General features: G+C 37.7%; 1 protein-coding gene across 2 annotated transcripts; it reads right to left on the bottom strand.

Moving 5' to 3' along the window:
- Positions 1-2768: 2768 nt before the first annotated feature.
- Arl5a (ARF like GTPase 5A) lies at positions 2769-26004 on the bottom strand. Of its 2 annotated transcripts, XR_016537259.1 has the most exons (7): positions 25667-26004; positions 17285-17345; positions 16696-16843; positions 14148-14231; positions 10552-10703; positions 6594-6907; positions 2769-3091 (listed from the first exon to the last, which is right to left on the bottom strand). XR_016537259.1 is itself a non-coding variant. In XM_090342846.1 (6 exons), the coding sequence occupies exons 1-6, from the start codon at positions 25710-25712 to the stop codon at positions 6859-6861; spliced, it is 540 nt and encodes a 179-aa protein (XP_090198972.1). In that variant the 5' UTR covers positions 25713-26004; the 3' UTR covers positions 2769-6858. The 2 variants fall into 2 exon arrangements, 1 of the variants encoding a protein (XP_090198972.1); XM_090342846.1 differs by having other exon boundaries at positions 2769-6907.
- Between the last annotated feature and the right edge of the window lie 4 nt (positions 26005-26008).

Below are 26008 nucleotides of genomic sequence, written 5' to 3'. Positions count from 1 at the left end.
TGTTGTGAGAACCGAGGAGGAAAACGGTAGCCTTTAGAAGGGGATGCAGATCTGGTCAAGGTGGCTGAGTAGCTAGGATTACAGGCCTGAGCCACTGGCACTAGGCTTGAACATCCTTTGATTTGCATGTTGGGATGTGAATAACTGGCAAGCCTGGAATTTCCCAAAAGTGGTACTCATCAGAAGGACCACATTCAGAACGAATGTCAGAGGCTACTTTAATGTTGTAAAGATCTCAATCATCATATGTGACAAATTATTGGGAAGAGGCAATACTCTAATACAAAAACAAAGGGGCATTAAGAGATCAAAATGCTGACACCACTTACCCATCAACAAAAAGCAGCTGAATATCTACTATTTCAGTCACTAGTATATGACATCCCTAGATGCACATCCAAGTAACTAAAATTTGTAGGTACTTGTCTCTCATTGCATTGTGCTGTGCTTTCAGGTTGTTTTTCAGGAAATCGGATTGTGGAAAACATAGTACACCTGAATCCATGCTTTTTAAACATGAAAATTTGTTAACACAACACTCAGGGCCACTGTCCCCCTTTTGCTTATGACTACTTCAAGAGTTGATGTTCAGGCAGACTATGATGGGTTGAGGCTCCACTCTCTCCCCTTTTCACCTCCCCTTTCACCATGCTCATTCATGAATGTCCACCAATATTCCTTTTAAATAACTAGAATTTCTTCACATTTCAAATCATTCCAATCACACACAAGTTACTTTTTACTAAGCTCATTTTCAATACTAACATTCAGAAGACAGAACTCTCTATGAAGTTCTAACCACCAAGAAAACTTTTGCCTTCCATCTCCAACTGCCATGGAAGCTCCCAGCTCTACTACAATGAATACGTACATTTAGAGAATTACAATAAAAATGCTGACAACACATAAGGGTGAGTAATTATTATAATTAACCTTTTCTGAAAGAAAAGGTGTTTACAACAGTACATAATACAGAAGAATTTAACTCAAGTCTTTTATTTTTTTTTCTTTTTTACTTAAAGCATAAAGCAGAGACAACACTTTACATTGGATTAACATGCAACTTAAAAAAGAAAGGTATATACATATCAAACATGGAAATTCACCATTAAAATGTCATTTCCTCCCTCAAATTACTTTGATATTATTCCTCTATTTTGTAATCAAAAAGGTCCTATTACTAATTATTTGGCCAATGCCTTTAATTTCTGGAACTTGAAAGCCAATTATGGAAACAAGAAGTTACAAATATGCCAAGTGGTTCATCTGCAGAACAGTGGCTATACCAGTGAAGACCCCTCTGATTTGCTCTCTCTATCCTTTATTCAGACCAATCATAATATGCCCAGCAGTCCATGAAGCTGTCTCACCAAGGCCATGAAGCACTATTAACCAAAGACAGCTGTAGCACTGAGGAATACAAAAGCACAGTGCTCCCAACATTGTCACTGGAATATTCATCACATGTAAAGTCTCCCTAGCATACAGAGAAACACAAGGTCATACAGAGATAAAACAGTTTCGACCTCTTCTTGCATGCAAAGCTTCAAGTGAAAACCTTTTGCTGGATTGGAAATTCCAATAAAGCAAACCTTAAATGTTTCAAAGGGATTTCTAATTACTATATCCTATGACAAGAATTCAATTTGTCAATTTAGGTGGGGTTTATACAGAGACTAGCAGAATATATATTTAATATAGCCTTCTGTAGGGGAGTATGACAAACAAGAAAGACTGTAAGAATTTTTCAGATTTAAAATCAGTATAATTAGCAAATATATTTCATGCGCAAATTAAAATTAGTATGCATTTTTCCTCATCTCTAATAACCTAAAGAGCCCCTATAAGACATAGCTGCTTCCTCAATGCTGTACCATGGACATAACCTAAAATTATCTTTAAAAGTGCTTTGCAGGTATCAACCCATCTCCTGGAACCGCTAAGGGACACATACAAGGAAAAGACTACCCAATCTACACAGACTAATTTCAAGCAAACGTTAGAGGAATTCTGTATATTGTCAGTGCAACAAGTTTGAGAAAAGGGAACAGTATGCATAACTGTAATTTAAGGTCATGTACACATTTCACTTTCCATGCAAGATGAAGTATAACAGGAGCACAATATTGAAACTATACATCATTGAACATAATTGGCCCTAGAATTCAATTACACTCTATGGTCAGTTGTAATTTTTTAAAATGGGAAACTACATTAGAAAGATCTTGTCAAGTATTATGGTTTGTAAATGGAATGTAAAGATGACTATTTGAAACATATTTATATATACATAAATGACGCAGTCCAGGAGCTAAACGGTAATGACATTAACAATTACTTACAGTGTATGAGAACTAAGAGGCTACTTTTAAATAACAAGCAATAAACTCTGACTAGGCTTTCTACACATAGTAAAATGTTCTAATTGTTTTGAAAAACAGAAAGCTGAGTTTTCTAGTCTCTGCATTAACTAATGCAAGGGTCATGAAAAAGTTTTATCAGAAAAGAGAAAAAAACAGTTCTATTTTAGTTTATTTATAGCATAATATGTTGAGGGCTAGGTGGGTAGTTTCAATTTCAAGCATTTTTATTCAAAATAAGCACAAATTATGTCAAGAAACTCAGGTCTGTGTCATGATACGCATATATAATACCAAAAATTTATTAGCTGGGCTTAAAAATCAAGATGAATCAATTTCAGGCACTTCTTGAATATATACTGTAAGAATTTTCTATTAAAAGAACAGTATACTTGTCAGACAAAACCATAAAAACCTTAACTTTCATTTTTAGAATATGCAAGAGTAGACAGTAACATTATTGTATAACCAATCCAAATGTATTATTACATTTCTTTACAATTTCGTACTGTTTTCGGTTAAGAAGTAGTCAACTTGTAAGCATCCAAAGGGCTAAATTCTGTATTTCTTTCCTTTCTCTAACTCATACAGTCTTTGATGAAGTCTGATGGTTTTATTTTCATGTTATGTGGAGCTCTGAAGATTTATTTCCTACATTGTATCCACATCTAGTCAACACATGATGGCTGCTTAGTCAGATGTCTCTTAAAGCCCATTTCAACAGGTTTATTCTGAAAAATGAGATTTCCTATTACTAATGTTCATCATTGTTCCTTAAGTAATAAACCTGAGGAGAAAATGTGAAATGCAGACACTGATGTAACTACATATAGATATGGTTTGGCATCTTTTTAAACTTATACTGACTGAACTGGTATTCTCCAAAACAATTTTCTGTGTGATGTGAACATAATCTATACCTAACATATTACCTTCTTGTCCTAACTAGTAAGGATCTGATAGTCTAAGTGTTTCTATTATCTTTCTGAATTTACTTTTCAATGTAAGTTAAAATTAGGAAGCATTAAATGTTAAACATAGTAATAATTTATTGGATTCTAGTACTGACACTTGAATGCTGCATACATCCTAAACTGTACTCAGGACAAAGAAAACCACTGTAATTGACAATGAACAAACATACAGGACCACAAGGAATAGTTGAACTAGGGAAAGCTGATCCTGATGCAAAATGTTGAGATTCTATTTGGAGAATAGGAGGGGTCAAAGTTAAGGGAAGGATGCCTTAGGATATGACTAGGCTATTGAGAATATGATGTTAAAACTGACAGATGATCTATGATGTGCAGATATTGTTTATATACAAGGCAGAGCAGATTGCCCACAGATAACACTAAAAAGTTGCCTACTATTTTTCTATTTACAGATATAAACAGATTTTGAGGTTGTCTGTACTGTATGTGGTTGCTGTAGTTACAGCAAGAAATGTAAAGTGCCACAAGAGAGGAGACCATAGTCTCATTTCTAGGCATCTTAATACTATTCACTCAGACAAAAGGAAATAATATCTCAGGGAGTTCACACCTTTTCTCAAGTTCCTTGTACACTTCTGTGATTCATTAACTACCTACTAGGCACTTCTGAAAAGCCAGAAAACTTCTTCACACTAAGTCACACCACACTTATCTGAAATCACTTTGACCACCTGCATTAAAAATATCAACAAACTGCTAAATAAAGCACTTTTACTTTTAAGGCAGAAAGTCATATAAGAAAATGAGTATCTATTCCCTACTACTTCCAATCCACTTTCCTTCCATGTATTCTTGCCTACTGTGCTGGCCAAGATGTGCTGGGAATATAAAGAAAACTGACAATTTTTCTTCTGGGAGAAGGTTTCAGTCCTAGGGCTTAAACTCAGGGCTCTGGTGTATTCCTGAGCCCTTCTGTTCAAGGCTAACACTACTTGAGCCACAGTTCCACTTTCATCTCTTTCTGTGGTTAACTGGATAACTTGCCCAGGCGGGCTTTGAGCCATCATGCTCAAATCTCAGCCCTTTTTGTAGCTAGGATTAGAGGAGGGAACCACCAACACCTGGCTAACAACCCTCAATACACTGTGAAAAAATACTTTATAAATGCTATGATGACATAATTTAAATATACTTAAATGGTTTACTAGATGGTCATTTTTACCAAGGTGTCAATAAAAGTTACATGACTTTCAAAATTAATACCAAAACAAATAGTTAAATCTAGCCACATTTTTTCAAAACTGAGCATGACTGTAAATGAGATGTTTATAAACAAAAATACTGTATTAAAAATTCCAAAGTGTAAATTCCAAATTACAAATGCATTTCAAATCTGAACTGTTCAAGAGGCTCTTCACCTTTAATACTGTTAAAATTTGGTATTTTCAAATATATATTTAAAATTTTTCCCATTTTAATTCTGGTTTTTACATACAAGTACTGCTTTAGCTTGGGAAGGTAGAAAATAAAAAAAAAAACAAAAACATGTTTTACAAATGTGGTGGTAAGATTTTCACAATGCTGTAATGATCAACTATACTAGGATGAATGTAAAAGCATAGTGCATGCTTTAAACACCCATTGAATTTCAGACATCTCGATGACAAGGGAATGTCTTGATATCACATTGACTGACATGACAGCAATCCAATGAATTAAGCATTATTAAAATTGAAAAACAAAAAGGACAAAAGGTGAATATTTAAGGGGCTACTTCACAGAATATTTGTCTCTGATGAAACAGCTAGGATTACAGGTCTAAATCACCACACCCCAGCTTAAAGAATTTTTAGTATACCTTAAAGTGATTTGAAAAAGTATGAGAACCTATGAACAAAGCTTAATAATTTAGGGTTTACATTTATAAATGATGCTGACAAATACTATGTGTTTCATTATGAACCTACCACAAATATGAAACATAAAACCCCCAATATAAATATTGATCATTCATGCCTGGATTAAGATATTGAGTATTCCATATCCCACAGAAATAACTTTCAAAGTTCCTTCAAGGCTTATGTCTCACCAAAATTTTAAAACGGAAAAGGATTAAAGAGTTATTTCTTATCTGGAATATTCTAAGTTTGGATTAACGTTTAGATTAACATTTTTAGGGCACAAAAGAAGTAAATAGATTACTCAAGTGTGTTTTAACATAGGATAATTCTGTTTCTGGCTGTAACAGAAATTCAATTTTCAGATTAAAAAAAGAAAAACCCCAACCAAATATAAAAGGTGTTTGCATTCAACTTATGTTCTAATAAAAATAACCAGTCAACATTCCAATCAAATTCTTAAAATCATTCAAAAACACTCATATTGTACAATTTTTAAACAATGCATTTGTATTATAGAAGATACAAGAAAATTTAAAGAAAGAATCTCCAACTATTCCAACTACTAAAATAAGAAATTGGTGAATTAAGAAACTCACTAATGCTTGGCAGATGCATTACTCATATTCTCAAATCCATTTTAACAGCTTGACATATAGATTAATACTAAAAAACAAAAAGACTGTAGCTAAACTATTTAATAGTATTTATACAAATCTACCTTTCTGGATATACGTTACACACAATAACTTTCAATCAGAGGAAAAAAAACAACCTTGATAGTTTTAATCACAATTTATGACTGGCTAATTAACAGTCCATTCTGTAACTTAGATGGCATAAGAACCAACAAAAGGAATAACCTGGTAATTGCTTGCTGTGCAATTCTGCCCATTTGTAACACTAAGCCAAGACTCTGACTGATATTCCACTTGGTTGGATTACACGTTTCCATGTGTTATTGATCAACAAAAAGCAGGTATACAAATCATGCCTTTTCTTTTTTCTTTTTTTCTTAAGAGCAGCCTAATGATTTGGGAAAGCTGGTTAGTACAATACAGAAAACACAGGGGGAAAGTACAAAATGGCTCTGAACACCAATGCCAGTACTTATCTCATTAGGGGAATAACTAAGAATATTATTAATTTGTGTTATTTTCCTTTCTACAGAACATAAATCAAGACATTTACCTAAATTTGAGGTATATATACAATACATACACAAGCCTAAACAAAATACTTTTCTTAAGTAATATTACATTTTAAAAAATTGGAAACAGTATCTGTGCTGATTTGTATTTTGACTCAATGGAACACAGAGTAACATTCAACGAGGGAGGATTATACTGATAATAAAGCTCTTAAAAGTTCAAAATGTCTTCCTCTCCCTTTGTACTTACCACAGGTTATACAATGTCCTGAGAGGATTCATTGAGAAAAATGTCAATCACAGTTTAATAACATACTTTGGAAGGAAATAAGGAGAAAGAAAATTGCAAGGTCAAACTTCATCTTTGTTTTCAAATAAGTGGTCTTAATTTTCTTCTTATAGAAAAAGTTTAAATCGGTTTATTATAAATATATCTAAACCATTAATTCTTGCAGCTTTCAGCTAAAGTCCAACACTTCATTTATACAAAGTCCGTGAGAAGAGGACAGTAGAAATCATCTAATCTTGAGTCGTGACATCATCCATTCAAGTCCTTGGCATAATCTAGAGAGAAAACAAAATCCTATGACTAACTTCAGAGACAAAACTGCTATAGACTACAAACTAAGACATGTTTTCATTTACTTGAACAAGGACAAAAAAGAAAAGTAACATTCAATGCTGATACTGTGACAGTGAAGCCACACTCTTATATGCAATATATATAATTCTGGTTCTACTGCAGCTCTAGTGCCAGGCTGAAGGGAAACACTCAAGTGATAGAGAACATCTACCTAACTAGTTCAAGTCCCAGTACCACAAACACAAAACCTCTTGAATACTGCCTTACCTATACATATGTCAAAAATATTAAAAATTTCAACACTTTTGCTGATTCTAAAAATGTATTCTTAAAAAAATTGCCAAGCCCGATGGCTCATGCCTGTAATCCTAGCTACTCACAAGGCTGAGATCTGAGAATTGTGGTTCAAAGCCAACCCAGGCACAAAAGGACCTGACACTCCTATCCCCCTTTAACTTCTAGAAAATGGGAAGTAGGGCTTGGCTAAGGGTAGGGTGGTAGCTTTGAGCTGAAGAGCTCAAGGACAGCACCCAGGCGTGGTTCAAGCCCCAAGACACAGAGACAGAGAGTCAGAGACAGACAGACACAGACACAGACACAGACACAGACACAGACACAGACACAGACACACACACACATTAGGTAGAATTTAAATGTCAAGAAATAGAGAAAAAATTGGTCATGAATATGAAATATCAAAAACTTCCCTTTCAAAAAATACTTTAAGATACTATTGTAGAGTTGTTGATAAAAGTATATTCATGTTTTTTATATTTGGATATAAAAATTTGAAGGCAATAAAACATCATATTGCTTAAACCAGTTAACTACTGAATGACAGGTAACCAAAGTGTCCAAAATACTGTAAGGAATGTTCATTATGAAAAACAAATAGAAAATTCCACAAATGTTTAGCAAGAAGGTAATGGGTGTAAGCATATGCTATGACAAAATGAAGGGTTAACTAGTATCTATTAATTACTATGATGAGCTTTTGTAGACATGAAAGAACCATGCTACAATACTAAATTTTTTAAATCTCAAAATTTTTTGAGTCAAGTAGAGTCAAATAATGTATAGATTGTAAGTCAAGGGCAATAAGGGAAAGAAATGGCTATTTGGGAGTGACTTGTACATTTCTCTTAATTCTCCTGGCCCCATCTCTTAACTACTGATAGGAAATAGTTCAAAATAACAAAATTAAGAACTGATTAACATGGCCGGGAGTTTGGCCTAGTGGTTAAAGTGCTTGCCTAGCATGCATGAAGACCCGGGTTCGATTCCTCGGTACCCACATACATAGCAAAAAGCCAGAAGTGGTGCTGAGGCTCAAGTGGTAGAGTGCTAGCCTTGAGAAAGTCCAAGGACAGGTCTCAGGCCCTGAGCTCAAGCCCACGACTGGCAAAAAAAAAAAAAAAAAAAAAAAAGAACGGATTAACCCCAAACTGTTAAATGAGCATCCCTTACCCAGAAACCACACTAATCACTTAACAGCCATTACTTCAGTCTTCTCAATAATAAGATCAGAATCATTCCACATTAGAGAAACTGAGGTTATCAGCAAAGCTAGCAAGTGGTGGAGGGGAAGTGTGTGCTCTCCAGCCATCTGGGTCTAAATGCCGATCAAAATGAAAACCAAGTCTTCTACTTCACTAAGATTCACTTTTAAAAACTCGTATTTGTTTAACCTTTCATCATGGTGTGGAAAAGAGAAGAATCTCTCATTTACCCAATTTATTTCTACCCTTTCAAAATACACCAATTACAACTTGAAACTTAAAAGACTTCTTTATAGAATCATTGTCCCTAATTTATTTCTGCTTTGAAATACATATAGATCACTCATATTTTTCAAAAATAACAACAGAAACTTTGCTTTTCCTGTTAGCTTCTTTTTCCCCCTACTCTCTTCAGTGTTGGGGCCTAAACTCAGGTCAGGGCCTCATACTCTTATTTGGCCCTTCCACTCAAGGCAGGCACTCTACCACAATAAGCTACCCCTCTACTTCTTTCCTTTGTTAATTTAAGATAAGAAATTCATGAATTTGTCTGTTGGAGCTGGCTTCCAACTATAATCCTCAGCTCTCGGGCCGGGAGTTTGGCCTAGTGGTTAAAGTGCTTGCCTAGCATGCATGAAGACCCAGGTTCGATTCCTTGGTACCACATATAGAAAAAAGCCGGAAGTGGTGCTGAGGCTCAAGTGGTAGAGCTCTAGCCTTGAGAAAGTCCAAGGACAGTGCTCAGGCCCTGAGCTCAAGCCCAGGACTGGCAAAAAAAAAAAAAAAAATCCTCAGCTCTCAGCCTTCCCAGTAGCTGAGATTACAAGTCTGAGCCACAGGTACCCAGCTCCTTACAACATTTCATTCATTTATCCAGATCAAATTTCCTTTGTTTAATCTGTCCTTCCTTGTCTGACCACACTTATAATTTTAGAGATGCTATCCTTTTCCTTTTAACAAACCATCCTCTGCCAACTCCCCCACTACATAAAATTTGCTCTGATGAATTGCTTCATTGAATTTAATCCTTAATTATTAAACTCAATTAATACTTAATTAAACTGTCCATTACTTTTTTTAAAAAAAATTTGTGGGGGGGGAGGGTAATGGGTACCAAGACATGTGAAAGGGTATCAATGTATGTGAATTAATGTACCTTCTATCTGGCAAATATCATGTAACCCTTTTATTAATTACAATAAAAAATATTAAAAAAAATTTATGGGTCCTGGGGATTAAACTTGGTCTGGGTACTGTCCCTGAGCTCTTCAGCTCAAGGCTACTTTCCTACCCTTGAGCCAAGCCCCATTTTCCATTTTCTAGAGGTTAATTGGATACAAGTCTCAGATCCTTTTGTGCCTAGGCTTGCTTTGAACCTTGATCCTCAGATCTCAGCCTCTTGAATAGCTAGGATTAATTACAGACATGAGCCTGTCCTGTCCATTACTTTTACCTTGAAATACTTTTACTTCTTAGTAGTAGAATCAGGCAATACCTTACTGTAGGTATAGTTACCTGTTTCCTAACATCTCTCTCTCTAGAGCTAAGGATCCTTATGTCATAAAACATGTTTTCTACTCCAGTGCTCAAGACTGAACCCAGGGCCTTGCACTTGCTAGGACTCTACCCATGAGTCACACATACAGCAATGATTTCCTTCAGATAAATTTCCTTCAGATAACACTGATGTGATAATAGTGAATATCCCAATACCAGTTTTGAGTCCTTTTCTCTTTTGGCTTCTCTATGCATTAAGTAAGAGCAAGAATAATTATCCTGTACAGTGGTCATGAGGACTAACTGAGACACTGCATGGAAAGCACTATAGAGATAGGTAGGACATGCTTAGCAACAGTTAGTTTTTAAGTTTCCATCAACATCACAACACGCATTTCTTGATTTCTCAAGCTATCAAAGAGCATCCCTGGCAACTGTATCGCCTTTATGCTTCTATGTATCAGTTGGTGTTTATGTATATTATATTTATGTTTTATCTTAGTATTTGTAGGATCATTCTAAAAGAAATTTCCGTAGACCTCACTGTTTTGCATCTCCCCCTTAAATAGTGATTTTAAGAAATATATTTTTAGACTAAATATATGTTACCTAAGGGGAAGATTTCTTACCCCTCGCCAGTAAGAGCACAGCATGCCTGGATATGCCACTGATGATCCTTAATGGAAGTTAGCTTCAAAAACTGGGAGATTTCTGCTACAGTCATGCATTCTTTAACATCTTGTTTATTAGCAAAAATCAGCAATCCAGCTTTTCTTAGATCCTATGAAAGCAAACAAAACTAATGAGAATACATTTTCCCACTTATTTTCCAATTTAACAAATTTCCCATAATCTTAGTAAACTAGAATCTGTTATTTTTTAAACTCTAATCTCAACCACTAGCACCCCATCCCAACTGCGCCTGCTTATGTGGTTTTTTTCTCTTTCAGCAGTACTGCGTTTCAAGTTGAACTTGGAATCTTGATCTCTCTCTCCAGTTCTTTTTGCTTTAGTTTACTTGCTAGAAAGGGTCTCAAAATTATTTGCCAGCTGGCTGCAGAAAGAAATCATCTTACCTCCACTATCACACCCAGCCTCTGTTCAGAATTGTTTAATTATTGTGCACAAAACTACCTCCACTATCACACCCAGCCTCTATTCAGAATTCTTTAATTACTGTGTGCAAAACTAACTCACAGCTCATAGGCTTGAAGAGGCTAACTTAAAACTAAACAAAGAGAATACGTAAGTGTATGGACTTACATATTTATCCGTTTAGCGTACACTGTTATTGTACCTAAAATTTCATATATTCAAATATATTCATGTATTTGAATATAAGGCTTAGGCCTCATGACCAATGAAAAGTAGCTCTCAAAGGTTTGCCAAAATTCTACCCTACTTATACTTTTCTATTTTACCTAACATTTCCTGACTTACTTAACATTCCACTAATATAAACTCTCCTGGATTTTATTTACTTATTTATTTAGAAAAGGTTTCACTAGGTAACCTAGTATGCCTTCAAACTCATGAGTGCTAAGATCTTGCTGGTCTAAATATTCTGCACTAATTAATCACCATCTACCATTCTCAACAATTTTGAGCAGTCTTATCTCCACATTATTCAAATCATTTTACCTGCATACATTTCCCTCCCTCCAATCTCCTAAACCAGCCTTTAGTAACCAGGGCTCCACAAAAAAAACCCCAAAATTATATAAAAGGCGATTTGCAAATCTTCCAACAGTGTTAAAAGTCACCTTCCTTAATCATTTTGCAATGCTGAGGTACTGGCCTTGCTCACACTAGGCATCTTCTTAGAATTGGTGATGACTTAATTATATGCATTTGTATTTAAGTAAGAATCCAAGCCAGGCATATCTATATCTTAGCTACTCAGGAGGCTGAGATCTGAGGACAACTGAGACTCATGTTTCCATTTTTATCAGCCAAAAGCTGAAACTGGAGGCATAACTCAAGTGACAGAGCCTCAGCTTAAGAAAAAGCCAATCAAGAACTTTAAGAGATCAAGCTCCAGTACAAGCACCACAACAAACAAAAAAAAAATCAGCAGAAACAAAATGATATTGTTCCATATATTATTTTGTTTGAATATGGCTTTGATGACTTTTTCAATCATTTTTATTAGAAAAAATATACAAAGTTCTTATTTGGTTAAAATGATTAAGCAAAATATTTTATAGGACAATAAGAGACTGACTTAACCCTTGTACAATGATTTGAAGAAAAAAGCCTGAGCGGAGCCATGGCTCACATCTGTAATCCTAGCTACTCTGAAGACTGAGATCAGAGGACCGCAGTTCAAAGCCAGTTGGGGCACTAAAGATGACAGTCTTATCCCCAATTAATCACTAGAAAACTGGAAGTGGGACTCTGGCTCAAGAAGTAGGATGGTAGCCTTGCACTGAAGAGCTCAGAGAAAGCACCCGGGCCCAGAGTTCAAGCTCTATGACCCACAAATAATAAAAATAAAATAAAATAAAAAGGCCTGACTTTTAGTTACAGTGCCCCCTTCAGGATGGCAGATGTTGATGCTACCACAGCTGATACAGATCTTGAATAGCATGTTCAGAAAGGTGTATTTCTAAATGTTATTCATTTTAACGTTATGTTCTATGAGGTTCACCTATAATTCATTCATGCATCTCTATAAAAGGCAAAAATTTAAGAAATATATTATAATTTGTACATAGTCATTATCAAGGTCATTAACTATTTTTCTCTCTTATCCTAAATGGAAAACGGAACATAAATGGTACTTGATATGTGACTGAGCCACTAAGTAAATGGATTTTCCATGAGATTGAATTCCTATCCTGCTACATTTCAACAACTCTTCCTAGTGTATGCTTAAGTCTTTTATAGGTCACATTTGCAAAAGCTGGTGTTATTTACAGAACAAATCTTTAACACAAGTTAGACCCATACTATGTACTATATTCTAAAAACTTTGTAGGGCTGGAAATTTGGCCTAGTGGTACAGTGCTTGCCTAGCAAGCACAAAGACTGGGTTAGATTCCTTCGTACTACATACAAAGAAAAAGCTGGAAGTGGTGCTGAGGCTCAAGTTGTAGACCTCTAGCGCTAGAAAAAGCCCAAGGACAGTGCTTAGGCCCCGAGTTCAAGCCCCAGGACTGAAAAAAAAAGAAATAAAAAATAAAAAAAAATATTTGGAGAAACCCCTAAGCTGAAAAATAAAAAACACAATAAAGCCATTTAGTTAAGAATTTCCAAAATTAAGCACTGAACATAATTTTTTCTAAATTGCAATGGTTCAAATTTTATTTAGACATCTTGATTTAGCTTTAAAAAATAAATCTTATTTTGGGCCAAGTGTGTGGTCTTGTGCCTAGCATGCACAAAGCCCTGGGTTTGATTTCTTGGGACCACATACACACAAAAAGTCAAGTGGTACTGTGGTTCAAATGGTAGAGCACTAGCCTTGAGAAAGGACGGTGCTCAGGCCCTGAGGTTAAGCCCCAGGACTAGCAAACAAACAAATACATAAAAAAATAAATGAATAAATAAATTTATTTTTGCCTATTTCATGATATCAGCAGTAAACATACTGGCTTGAGGCTGCCCATCAATTTTACAGATCAAAATATCAATTTTTCAGGTAACTGAATCTTTTTTTGTACATGAGCCATTTTAAACATTTGCTGCTGTAAGTACTGGAGATATCTATTCTTAAAATAACACACTTCTGGCTGGGAGTTTGGCCTAGTGGTAAAGTGCTTGCCTAGCATGCACGAACACCCGGGTTCAATTCCTAGGTACCACATATATAGAAAAAAAGCCAGAAGTGGGGGTGAGGCTCAAGTGGTAGAGCTCTAGCCTTGAGAAAATCCAAGGACAGTGCTCAGACCCTGAGCTCAAACCCAGGACTGGCAAAAACAAAACAAAACAAAAAACAAAAACACACTTCTTTACTCAACAAGATGAATAGCAAATTCGAGAGACATATATACACAGCAATTTCTGTATGACATTTATAGTTATAAGCTTGTTTCTCTAAGCTCCATTTGTGAGGTTTTTAGAAAAGTTGGACCATTTGAAAAAAAATTCAAGACTTTGGTGTTTAGAACTAATTTTTTTTTTTAAGTTCTGAAATAGCACCCTTTTCAGAAATTGGGAACAACAAGAATGATACAAATACTCATTACCTTCCCCCAGTATCTAAGGTAAAAAGATAACTTACCTCATGGGCTAACATTTTGTAGAGTTCTTCTCTAGTTACAGAGATCCTCTCTCTGTCTGTACTGTCCACAACAACTATTACAAACTAAAAAGATCACAAAAAAATTATTACATAAGTTTGCATTTGAAAATCTTTATAAAGTCTCCTATATCACAACATTAAAACCCTTTTTTTCTTATTTTTGTTTTGTTTTGTGTTTTTGCAGACAGGGTTATCTTCAAACTCCACAACCTTCTGCTTCAGTCTTCTGAAGGCTAGAATTACAGGTATGCGTCTACATGCCTAACAAGACATTAGAATCTTATGGGTATTATTTGGAAACCACTGATAGTTGCTACAGAGTGTAAGTTTAAAGGTTTTATCCATTTCTAAGTCATATATTTTTACTGACTTTTAAGGATTCTAAATAAGCAAAATAGAATACATTTGTTTTCTAAACTAATCTTGAATACCAATGGGTATATCCAACTATTTATAGTATAAACGAAAAACAAAACCTACCTAAGCATAAGTAACAAAAACACTGTTATAGTTCTAAATTAAAGTGACTTCCAGGCATATAATACTAATATCCATTTGAAAACTTAAAAGGGCATAAACATAAGTAATGTGACAGATTTTTTTCTTTTACAATGAAGTCTACATATAATTTATTTTAAATCCATTAAAATGTTACAGACTGAATCCAAGTTTATGATTCCACTGGAATTTTCAAAAAGTAAATGCTATAACTAATTATATGATAGCACTTGGTATGCAAGTTCATTATATTCCAGATTCAGACATTATCTAAAACTGTTTTTTTACAATTTCACCAATATTAACCAACATACATTGGTTCAGCCAGAACTAGGTTCCCATCTTTAAATCTTTCCTTCTGAATTTTTTTAAATTAAAAAAATTAAAATAATAACTACGTCTAAAAACGAACTCCTGTATAAATTAAATCTGTTTCCTGAAAGTAGAGCTCTTTCTTAACCTGAGGAAGAGATGAAATGAAAAATCTCCACCGTATCTTCTCCTCAATTTTAAGAGCACCAAAAAGAAAGACAGAAACAGGGTTAAAAAATAATTAATGTATAATGCCCAAGTTAATGACCCATCATTAAGATCCCTCCTCCTTCCCTCCCTTTTTGTGCTGGTCCTGGGGTTTGAACTCAGGGCCTGGGTACTGTCTTTGATCTTTTCCACTTGAGCCATAGTTGCACCTTTAGCTTTTTGGGGGGCTAGCTAATTAAAAATAAGAGTCTCATAATTTCTGCCCCAACTGGCTTCAAATCATGACCCTCAAATCTCAACCTTCTCAGTAGCTAGGATTATAGGCATGAACCACTGGCTCCCAGCTATTTATTTTTTTAAGTTACATATTTGTTTCCAACAAATCACTGTGATTTTCAATTTTTCTATTCTTTAGCTTTCAATATCCAGAAGGCAAGTGGGCAAAAAAACTGACAGGTGGATTCATTACTACAAATGCATTGTTTCAAAGCATTTTCATACAGCTGTTACCTTCCAAGGCATTGGTATAAGTTAATATCTGCAGCATTATATGCATATTTTTCCTTTTCCAAAAATTGTAATTAAGTGCTTAATGATCTCTTGGTGATCAGACCATTACAGACCCTCAAACGTTACTTAGTGGCCTAAAATCAGCCCTGTACTTTCAGAATATGATTAGCACTAAGAAACAATTGATACCGCCCCTTCACTTTATAAGTATGTAAGTGAATAGGTCAGAAGTGTCCTCCTGGGAAGAAACATGTATATACAACCATATGATTGTGTCTAAAATGCTTTAGATTTAAAAATATGTATTTTGTGTTACATAAAAAAAATGCACAGGAGGGCTGGGAGTTTGGCCTAATGGTAGAGTGCTTGCCTAGCATGCACAAAGACCCGGGTTCGATTCCTCGGTACCACATACGTAGCAAAAAGCCAGAAGTGGTGCTGTGGCTCAAGTGGTAGAGCCCTAGCCTTGAGAAAATCCAGGGACAGTGCTCAAGCCCTGAGCCCAAGCCCAGGACTGAAAAAAAAAAAAATGCACAGTATACTGGATAAGATTTGAAACCTTAAGAGCAGAGCCCTCTCAGTTGACTAGAATTCCCTACCCCCTCGTATCAAATGTAAGAAGTAAAATTACAAACTGTGAGATGGAAGTCATTATGAAAACACTTGGTCTAGTACTAGTAACACAAGCAGACTAATCAACTAGTAATTTTCCTTTCAGAAATGCAGTAATATGCAGACCAATACTAGAATAGCAAATCAAATACTCTACTGTGCTTAAACTCCATATAGTAAAACTTATATTTTTTCATATATTTTTATTGTAATTAATAGGAGGGTAACATTATATTCACCAGGTGAAATACTGTAACAATATGAGATAACCAAGGGACAGCAAAAGAGATGAGAGATAACATAGTACATTAAGGACAATAATCACTCATATGGCTTTTAAAACATATTTTTAAAAGATTAAAGATTTCAAATCTAAGCATTAATAGAATACTGTTCATAGAAGATTCAGCATATTAAGAAACATTACCTCTGTGTTAGTATAGTAAGTATTCCAGGAAGAACGAAGAGATTCTTGGCCACCAATATCCCACATTAGGAAACGTGTATTATTGATCACTATCTCTTCTACATTACTTCCTATTGTAGGTGATGTATGTACAACTTCATTCATAGAACTTGAAAAATATATACATAGTATAATTAGTAAGGGAGCTAGCTTGTTTGAACAATTTTTCATTTGAGAAACAAAGCAGCTTGATCTTTTTATATTTTATAAGCAAACCATCCCTTTTCCACTAACTCATATGAAGAAACTAAGACTTATGAAGAGCTGAAATAATGCTGGTCATTCCAGGAAAGTCAATAAACAAAGATTTTTCACCTCTCGAAAAGCAAAAGAGCTTTATTACAAAACAACTGAACAACATACTCAATGTCATAAATGTCTAGTTCTTTTTATAAAGATTTGGTTAAATTTGTCTTCTGGTTTATGGTCAACTTGCTTTCATACACAGAAACCTCCGCATAAATTCTTTTGCTTTTATTGATCAAATAATATCTGGCAGAAAAAGTAACTGGAAACAACATATTAAAATTCTTAAGTACTTAATACTTACAATTGGTAAAGAATGGTTGTTTTCCCTGCATTATCCAACCCAACAATGATAACTTTGTGCTCTGAAATAAAGAAACAAATTTAATTAAAGAAAATACCTTAAATAGACACCAAAGCTTTGTCTTTCCCCTTCTTTCTACAGTACATTCACTTCATGCCATTTCCCCTTAGACTCAACAATGCCAGCAGCACTGTATTGTTTAGGCTCATTTCCCTTGTCCTCCCCTCATTCTACAGAGAACTCTTGAGGCAAACAGAAGCACTAAACTCTTTTTACCAGACTATGAGGAGACTCGAAGAAAATTTAAGATGCTATGATGCCACAGAAGTCAAAAAGGAGTCATTGCCACCATAGCTACAGATCCTTTGATTTGTCCTGCTACCATGATTTGATGGTTTAAATGATTTATAGTTACCCATTACAAAAAATGCTGTTTTTCTTTCCCACTCATCCATCTCACATATATACACCTAATACATGCCTAAAATTCGAGTCAGAAATTCATTTATGTGTAGAAATTAACCCTGGTTCTACTGTGAGACTTGACTACTGCTTTAACTGCCTCCTTTTTGTGTTCTTCATACATCACCACAGCATCTTGGCATTCATCTATTTCCAGAGTGTATGATCATATCCTAAAGACAGCAGTGTGTGGAGGAAGCTAGTCTCCAAAGATGGTTCTTGGTTCTTGCAGTCATGGTCTTGGATAGCCCTTCCTCTTGATACTGAGCTGATGCCAGTTCTCACTCACTATTAACTCACAGAATGCAGCGAAATAATGTTTTGATTTCTGAGCCTAGATTACCAAGACATCACAGATTTGCCACCTGGGGGTTTTAGACAATTCCTACCCAAGGTAAGCAGAAATTATAGAAGTCCAAGATTCTATGCCATCAAGTGAGGGAAAACTAGGTCAAATCTTACGGTGAGAAAAAAACCAGTTGGCCTTCCAACAGCCAGACTCCGCAGTTTTAGCCATTTCAGCTGACAGGCTAGACCAAAGAATAAAAAAAGCCATCTAGGTTCTGGGTGCCCATGACTTACACCTGTAATCCTAGTTACTCAGAAGGCTAAGATCTGAGGATTGCTGTTCAAAGTCAGCCTGGGTACCAAATCTGTGAGACTCTTATCTCCAATTAACCACCAGAAAACTGGAAGTGGCACTGCAGCTCACAGAGCACTAGCCTTGACCTGAATAGCGCAGGGGCAGCAGTCAAGCCCAGAGTTCAAGCCCCACAGCTCCCTCCCCCCAAAAAAGACATCTAGGGTATGCAGCCTGCTTGAAGTTTTAAATGCTTCTAGTTCTGGCTGTCATCTGACTGGAAGAAAGGAAAGTTCCCTTGGGCCCGGAGGTAGAGTGGCCTAGCATGCATGAAGCCCTGGGTTTGATTCCTCAGTACCACAGAAAAAGCCAGAAGTGGTGCTGTGGCTCAAGTAGTAGAATGCTAGCCTTAAGAAAGCCCAAGGACAGTGCTTAGGACCTGAGTTCAAGCCCTAGGACTGGCAGAGAGAGGGAAAGGGAGAGGGAGAGAGGGGAAATGAGGAAGAGGGGGAGGAAGGAAGAGAAGGGGAGAAGGAGGGGAGAGGGAGAAGAGAGGGAGAGGAGAGGGAGAGGAGAGGGAGAGGAGAGGGAGAGGAGAGGGAGGGGAGAGGGAGGGGAGAAGGAGGGTAGAGGGAGGGAGGGAGGGAGAGGGAGGGGAGAGGGAGGGGAGAAGGAGGGTAGAGGGAGGGGAGAGGGAGGGAGAGAGAGGGAGGGGAGAGGGAGGGAGAGAGAGGGAGGGGAGAGGGAGGGAGAGAGAGGGAGGGGAGAGGGAGGGAGAGAGAGGGAGGGGAGAGGGAGGGAGAGAGAGGGAGGGGAGAGGGAGGGAGAGAGAGGGAGGGGAGAGGGAGGGGAGAGGGAGGAAAAGAGAGGGAGGGAAAGAGAGGGAGGGAAAGAGAGGGAGGGGAGAGGGAGGGAGAGAGAGGGAGGGAGAGGGGGAGAGAGAGGGGGAGGAGAGGGAGGGAGCTGGGTACCAGTGGCTCATAACTGTAATCCTAGCTGCTCTGGAGGCTAAGATCTGAGGATCATGGTTGAAAGCCAACCTGGGCAGAACAGTCCCTAGGCTTGAAGGAAAGAGCTCAGGGACAGGGCTTAGGCTGAGTTCAAGCTCTACAACCGACACCCCCCGCCCCCGCCCCCCCAAAAAAAAGCAATCAATTAATGTCACAATAGTATTCACTAGACACTGTGGAAAATAGATTTTACAACTTGTGGGTGGGAACAAGAGGGAAAAACTGAGAAAGAGTGAAGAGGTGACATCGTTCCCAAAGGAATGTACTCTTACCTGACTCACATAAGGCTAACTCCTCTGTGCATCACTTTATAATAACAGGAATAAAAATTTTAAAGTAATGAGTCAATTAGCCATTGAATTTATACAGGGAAAGAAATAAGTTACCCAACAAGACAAGGAATGCCTGGAAATCCCAGAAGGGAAATAGTTAATGGGGTACTGCAGAAACAACAAGGTAGGTATGGACCTGAAATATTCAAAGTCTAAAATGAAAAGCCACATATTCTTCTACCCATGAACCATGTTGACAAGGCAAAGAGGTTAGATTGGAAACATGGTGAAAAAAGATGGGTATGACAAAGAAGGATTGGTTAAAACTATCTATGAGACTTGGTTCCTAAAGTCTCATAGATTTTTTTCCATTTCACTTTGCTTATACAATTCTCTACTTAAGAGTCCAACTCGCTTACCTGTATATCCAACTTTACAAATAGGAACAATGCCTGCATCAACCACAGATACATGAACATGCAAAAGTATACCAACTGTGATTTCTGAAGTCAATCAAGAGAATGTACAAAAGCTTCTCAGTTGAACTTTGTCATCTCTATTATTTGATACATGTGAATCATAACAAGTTTCCTGCTTTCTATGATTTGTTTTCACTGTCTGTGCTACAGCATTCCAACAGTTACTCACATAAGCCAAAACAACTACACACTGTTATATGCTTTGATGGAATTTTGATTTATCACTTAAGCTTTAACCAGTCAGTAGTTTTGTCACAATATTCCCTTTTTTCTTTTCTCCTTTCCCTTCACTTTCGTTTTCTTCTTACACACTCAGGCAGTTCCTTTCATTGTCAGTCTCTAAAAGTTTAAATCAGCTGAGCATGGATTCATATGTCTGTAATTTCAGGGAACAGAGACAGAACAACCAACAGTTGAAGGCAAGCTCAATAGTGGCATCCAGTCTCAAAAACACCAAAATAAAATAATAAGACAAATAAATATTTATATACCTTTGAATATGGCAGTAAATTAAAATGTTAAAAAGTGGTAGTTCTAAAGCCATATAATGAGTGATTGTTGTCCTTAATGTACTGTTATCTCTCATCTCTTTTGCTGTCCCTTGGTTATCTCATATTGTTACAACATTTCACTTTGTTATCTGATATATTGGATATATTTGTATTTGGTTATTTGAAATTGGATAGGGAAGGGGGAAAACAAGATGAGGGGTGGGGGTGGGAAATGGGGACCAAGACATGAGAAAGTGTATCAATGTATGTGAACTAATGCACCTTCTATCTGGCGAATATAATGTAACCCTTCTATTAATTACAATAAAAAATATATGAAAAAAGTGGTTGTTCGGGAGGCCTTATGAATTATACAAAGTCAAAAACACAAAAGCAAGTAAATTGGGAGTTACCTTGATTCTACATTCTTATATACAAATTACCACTAAGCCTTACCAATTCTGTGTTTTAGAGCATGTTCACTACTGTTCCTTCAGTCTTTAGCACAGAGTGTGAAAAGTCTGTGCTTACTAATGTATCCAGTTTGGCACCAGTGGCTCATGCCTGCAATCTGCTACTCAAGGGGCTGAGATCTGGTTTGAAGCCACCTGGGTAGGAAAGTCCATGTGAGACTTTTATCTCTAATAAACTATTCAGAAAAAGCCAGAAGCAGTGCCTGTGGTTCATGTGCTAGCGTTGAGCACAGAGGCTCAGGGACAGTGTGCCCAGGCCCTGAGTTCAAGCCCCAGGATAGGCAAAAACTAAAAAATAGATTTAAAAAAAAAAGTGTAACTTTCAGACCTAGAAGATATAAAGATTCAGAGGGAGATATCTAATCACGACATTTTGATGAAGTCAATTTTCAAAAAAGTATCATCAATTTTAAAAGACTGAAAATTAACTTGTTATGTATAGCAACAATAATAAAGTTTCAGAGGAAAAAATTAAACTTTTTTTCCTTGAAGAAAAAAAATAATTATACATGGCAAAATTAGCCAATCAGGAGGCATAAATCACATAATCATTTGAACTTGTGAAGCTTAATATAAATAAAGTATGCATTACAGAAGATTGGAATGAGATTCGCTTATAAAAAAAAATAAATCAAGGGCAATGACTGCAGGAATGGCAAATCAGCAGAGGCCCTAATCCCTGGGGAAGACAGGGCTTCCCTCACAGTCACTCAGGACTCCAGGAGAACTGTGCTGGAGATCACAGCCATGGCTTACTGACATGCAAGGCAGGTGTGATGAAGTACCGGTGGAACTTAACTAAAAATCCCCACTCCAGCTCCTGAGGAAAACCAGCTCTGGCTGAGGTAGGTTTAGGGGAAGCTGAAAGAGCCCAGCACTGGTAAGTGTGGGCACAAATTGCCTGTCACCAGAGCACATGGTAAACATAACCATAAAGAAAAACCTGTCTCCCTGCAATGGCCCTCCACTGCTGTTTATTGATGAGCTTAACTCTGTGCCAGCTGGCAAAAGGGAAGTATTTTAAGGACTCATCTTCATTTTCAGAGTATGTAAAGAAGTTCACTGGGAGCCAACAGGCCACATACCGACAAGCAGTATAGTCCACTCTTTGTGTAATCACCTTCCACATGCACTCTTCTGCATATTTGAACTCACTTAAATTGCACAAGCTATATAAGCAGAAACAACTTCCCCAGGCCAGTTTATGTGCTACAGGCAGCTTCTCTGGCACTCACTTATCTTCTATAATTCCCTTTCCAAGAACTAATCAAAGGAGGAATATGAAGGGTACCAACTGGTAAATAAATTCACAGCCCCTTTCTTATTCACACCAGTGTCAGAAACTTCCTCCTTTTATCTAACAGAAATGCTTAGACAAAGAAAGCTGGGTGTGTATGTGTACATTAGCACACTGGCAGAAGCCAAGCTGGGTTAAAAATCCTAGGTGCTTTTAATTTATGGCTTTTAAAGAAAAACTACTTAATGTTACTTTGCCCAATAAAATGGAAATCTGTGGAGAATCAATCATCCAACATTAAATTTGCCACCCTTCTGAAACACTTCAGAGCCCAACCTTGCAAAAGCCAGTAAATGTTGACTTTTACCCCCATAACTGCAATAAAAGCTCCTTAAGGGCAGGATTTGTCAGTTTTGTTCCCAGACTTGTTTCTATTACCTAGAAGGGGAGCTAGAAACTGTTGGGTTTTTGTTGGTTTAGTAACTCACTGACAAAAGACTCATGCCATTAATGGAAACTCTTCTAAGTCCCAAAGTTAAAAATTTACAGTGTAGCCAATAAAAGACTCTTAACAGGAAAAATAGGGGGAAAATTAGGCCGGGAGACCAATAACCTTCAACACACATCTTTGTTATTTTTACCTTGCCAGAATCTGCCACATGACACCTGTATAGCCTAGGAAAATTCCTCTATCTCTTTTCGGAGGAATAATTAACTATTTAAATAAAGACTGAAGCATTTTTTTAAGATGACATAAATTACAGTAACCAAAATAATGCTTGTGTTAATTAAATCTAAGTATTACCTAATGTAACTTTTGGCTTTTCTAGTTTGTGAAGCATGCCATTGGCTTTTACTGTGCAGTAGTTAAAAAAAATTTTTTTTTCTTTCTTTGGTGGCAGTTCTGGAACTCAGGGCCTGGGGCATTGTCCCTGAGGTTTCATGTTCAACCATACCACTCTATGAGACACAAGGCTATTTCCAGCTTTTTTGGTGCTTAACTGGAGAGCTGAGTCCTGTGGACTTTTCTACGCAGGCTGAGTTGGAGCTGTGATTCTCACATCTCAGCCTCTTGAGTATCTAGGATTACAGAGAGAGGTACTCAGTCTCCCTACTGTGTAGTCATTTTAAGCTTAACTGAAAAGGCTGTTCTAAAAGTGGTTTCAAAAAAGAGATGGGAAGAGCTTCATCTTGTGTGATTGTTGTTCTTAATGTACTATATATTTCTCTTCTCTTTTGTTGCCCTTTGGTTAATCTCAAAACGTTACTGTATTTGACTTTGTTACCAGGTATATTGTATATACATTTATTTGTTGAATTAAAATAAGAAAGGGAAGGGGAAATCAAGATGATTGAGAGCAGTTGGGGGGAGAGAAATAGGGACAAAAACATGAAAAGGGATATAAATGTTTGAGAAGTAATGCACCTACTACTTGACAAATGTAACTAACCCCTCTATACGTTACCCCAAAAATAAAAAATAACTTAAAAATGGTTAGGATATTATAATTAGCAAAAGCAAAAAAAAAAAAGAGAGAGAGATCTGGCAAAATGTGGCACAAAATTTCACAATCCCTCAAACCTTCTTTATAGATGTCTCAGAAAAAAAAAATATATATATATATATACAGCAACAAAAAAATACAGGTGTATGTCCTGAATCTCAAGGTAAAACATCTAAAATATATCTAATTTGCATGTCCGATAGTCAAAAAAATGACTGCTGATAAAACAACCACACTGTTTAATGAAAGAGAAAGTTGTTTACTTACACTTTCACAATACTGACAAGTAACTTTCTAGAACTGGACTTCATCAATTCCATACTGGTTATTTCTTAACCAAGTAAATGACCAGTTTCACTGACCATAGAATACAGGCTACAAGAATGTCACCATTGGCAATCTGTAGTGGTATCATCAATGCACTTCTTTGTTATTTACTACTGGCAAGCAGCTGTTGGAAAAGTTCTAATTCAGTCTTAAGTTACAGAAACAAAACCATTTTATCACTGATTCAATTCACAAAGTAGTTATCTTACTTTGCTGTCAGTACTAGAGTTCAATTAACAAGCAAACCCTATAATAAAGACAGGACGCTAGCTTCAGTCAAGAAATTGTTTTAAAACATGTAAGTTAAAACTAGGCCAGGCCTTACCTACTGTTAGCACTATCGATTTTTTTAAACAGTAAATTAGTTTTAATACTTGAAACGTAGAGATTAAGGTTTAAAAAATCTGTAGACTCCACAAATCCCCGGTGTGGTAGCTGAGTACACACAGGCTCAGGGAGATTGGTTCCCACTCTCCCCTTCTGGACACACACAATGCTGATTACAACTGGTTTTCTCACTTTATGAAAAATTCCACTTTGCATCACGTGATCTAAAGTATAATTTTTAAATTTAAACAAAATAAAAGGGTCCACTGGTGCTGCTTCCCAGGAGCGGCCCCATCCTGAGGAGTATGGAGTTTTACTGACAGGAAGAACGTTGAACAGCCCGACTTGAGTATAAAGAGAAGTACACTACATTGGATTTTAATAACTACTTAGTCCTTTTGGTTAAACCTGCTCTTTCCACAATTTTACACATTCATTTTGTAACCAATCTTACCAAACAGGACAAGTATTTCAAAACAATGGTTTGCCATTTATATACATGATCAGTATCCCTATAAAACACTTTGATACTCAGTAACTCGCTAGTGACCTCAGGTGTATATAGTATGGGCTTTAAAGCTTTCCGTGAAACTGTTTTTAACATTTTTATCAGCCAAAAGGAAAGAGGGGGGGGGGCTGTAATAACCTACTCAGGTAGGCTAATGACCTAACCTTAAGATGATCTATAAAATCAATCAATCAATAAAACGGAAAGAAGCCCATCACTCAGCAAGAGGCCGAGGGGGGCTCACGGACGTGAAGTGTACCCCGCCAAGTCAGGGGTGCCTCTGGGTTTTCCGCATTCTGCAATCCTCGCGAGCTCTGCAGCGGCTAGGGCCATAGCCTACGACCACCCCAACGCCGTCCCCCCTCCATCCCGAGTGACCCCAGCATTCCTCCGAATGCCAGAAGAGACAGGCCCGGGTCGGGCCACGTCGGGACGTGGGACGTGGCGGCCTGGTCTCAACCCGGGTCGGGAAATCCGAGCAATGGGTTTATGGCAGGCTCGACTGGCAAGGACGCTGCCCGAGGACAAAGAGCGGCGGGCCCCGAGCCACCCCGCACGCCGGCGACTTGAGGGCTCGGCGGGGTCCCGGGCCCGCACCCCGCGCCGCCCGCACCCCGCGCCGGCCGGCCCGCACTCCGGAAGCGTCCCGCGCCACCGGCCGCACCCCCACCCCTCCCCGGCCCGTCAGGCCCCAGGCCCCAAGCCCCTCACCCTGGTGATTGAACAGTCTCCATATCCTGGTGAAGAGAATTCCCATCCTCGGGCAGCGGACCCCCTCCAGTCCGCCGCGCCGCCGGGCCGCCCCAGGCTCAGGCCGAGAGGGACAGACGCGCGCCAGGGCCTCCGCCGCTGCTGCTGCTGCTGCTGCTGTCGCTCCCGCGCTGCTGCTCACCCGCCCGCTTCCAGGGAACCGGAGGGAGGCCAAAGCCTAGGCCGCCCTGCCGCGCGCGAGGCCCCGCCGCTGCCGCCGCGGCGCTCGCCTGGCTCGCGGACATCGCCGCCGCGTTGTCTGCGACGAGCCTCGCAGGCCACCGTCCTTCCCCAGCTCTTTCC

This window comes from Megascapheus bottae, chromosome 12 (assembly GCF_031878675.1).
Source record: "Megascapheus bottae isolate mThoBot1 chromosome 12, mThoBot2.hap1, whole genome shotgun sequence".
Lineage (NCBI taxonomy): Eukaryota > Metazoa > Chordata > Mammalia > Rodentia > Geomyidae > Megascapheus > Megascapheus bottae.
Note: the sequence above shows the minus strand (reverse complement) of the source record. Positions and strands in the feature narration are given on the sequence as shown.

What these genes read in the sequence shown, in the direction of transcription:
- Arl5a (XM_090342846.1), bottom strand. Translation starts at nt 25,712, where the DNA reads ATGGGAATTCTCTTCACCAGGATATGGAGACTGTTCAATCACCAGG. An exon ending in GAGACTGTTCAATCACCAGG is followed by an intron (nt 17,346 to 25,666) that starts GTGAGGGGCTTG and finishes TCTTTATTTCAG; the next exon opens with AGCACAAAGTTATCATTGTT. An exon ending in ACAACCATTCTTTACCAATT is followed by an intron (nt 16,844 to 17,284) that starts GTAAGTATTAAG and finishes ATATTTTTCAAG; the next exon opens with TTCTATGAATGAAGTTGTAC.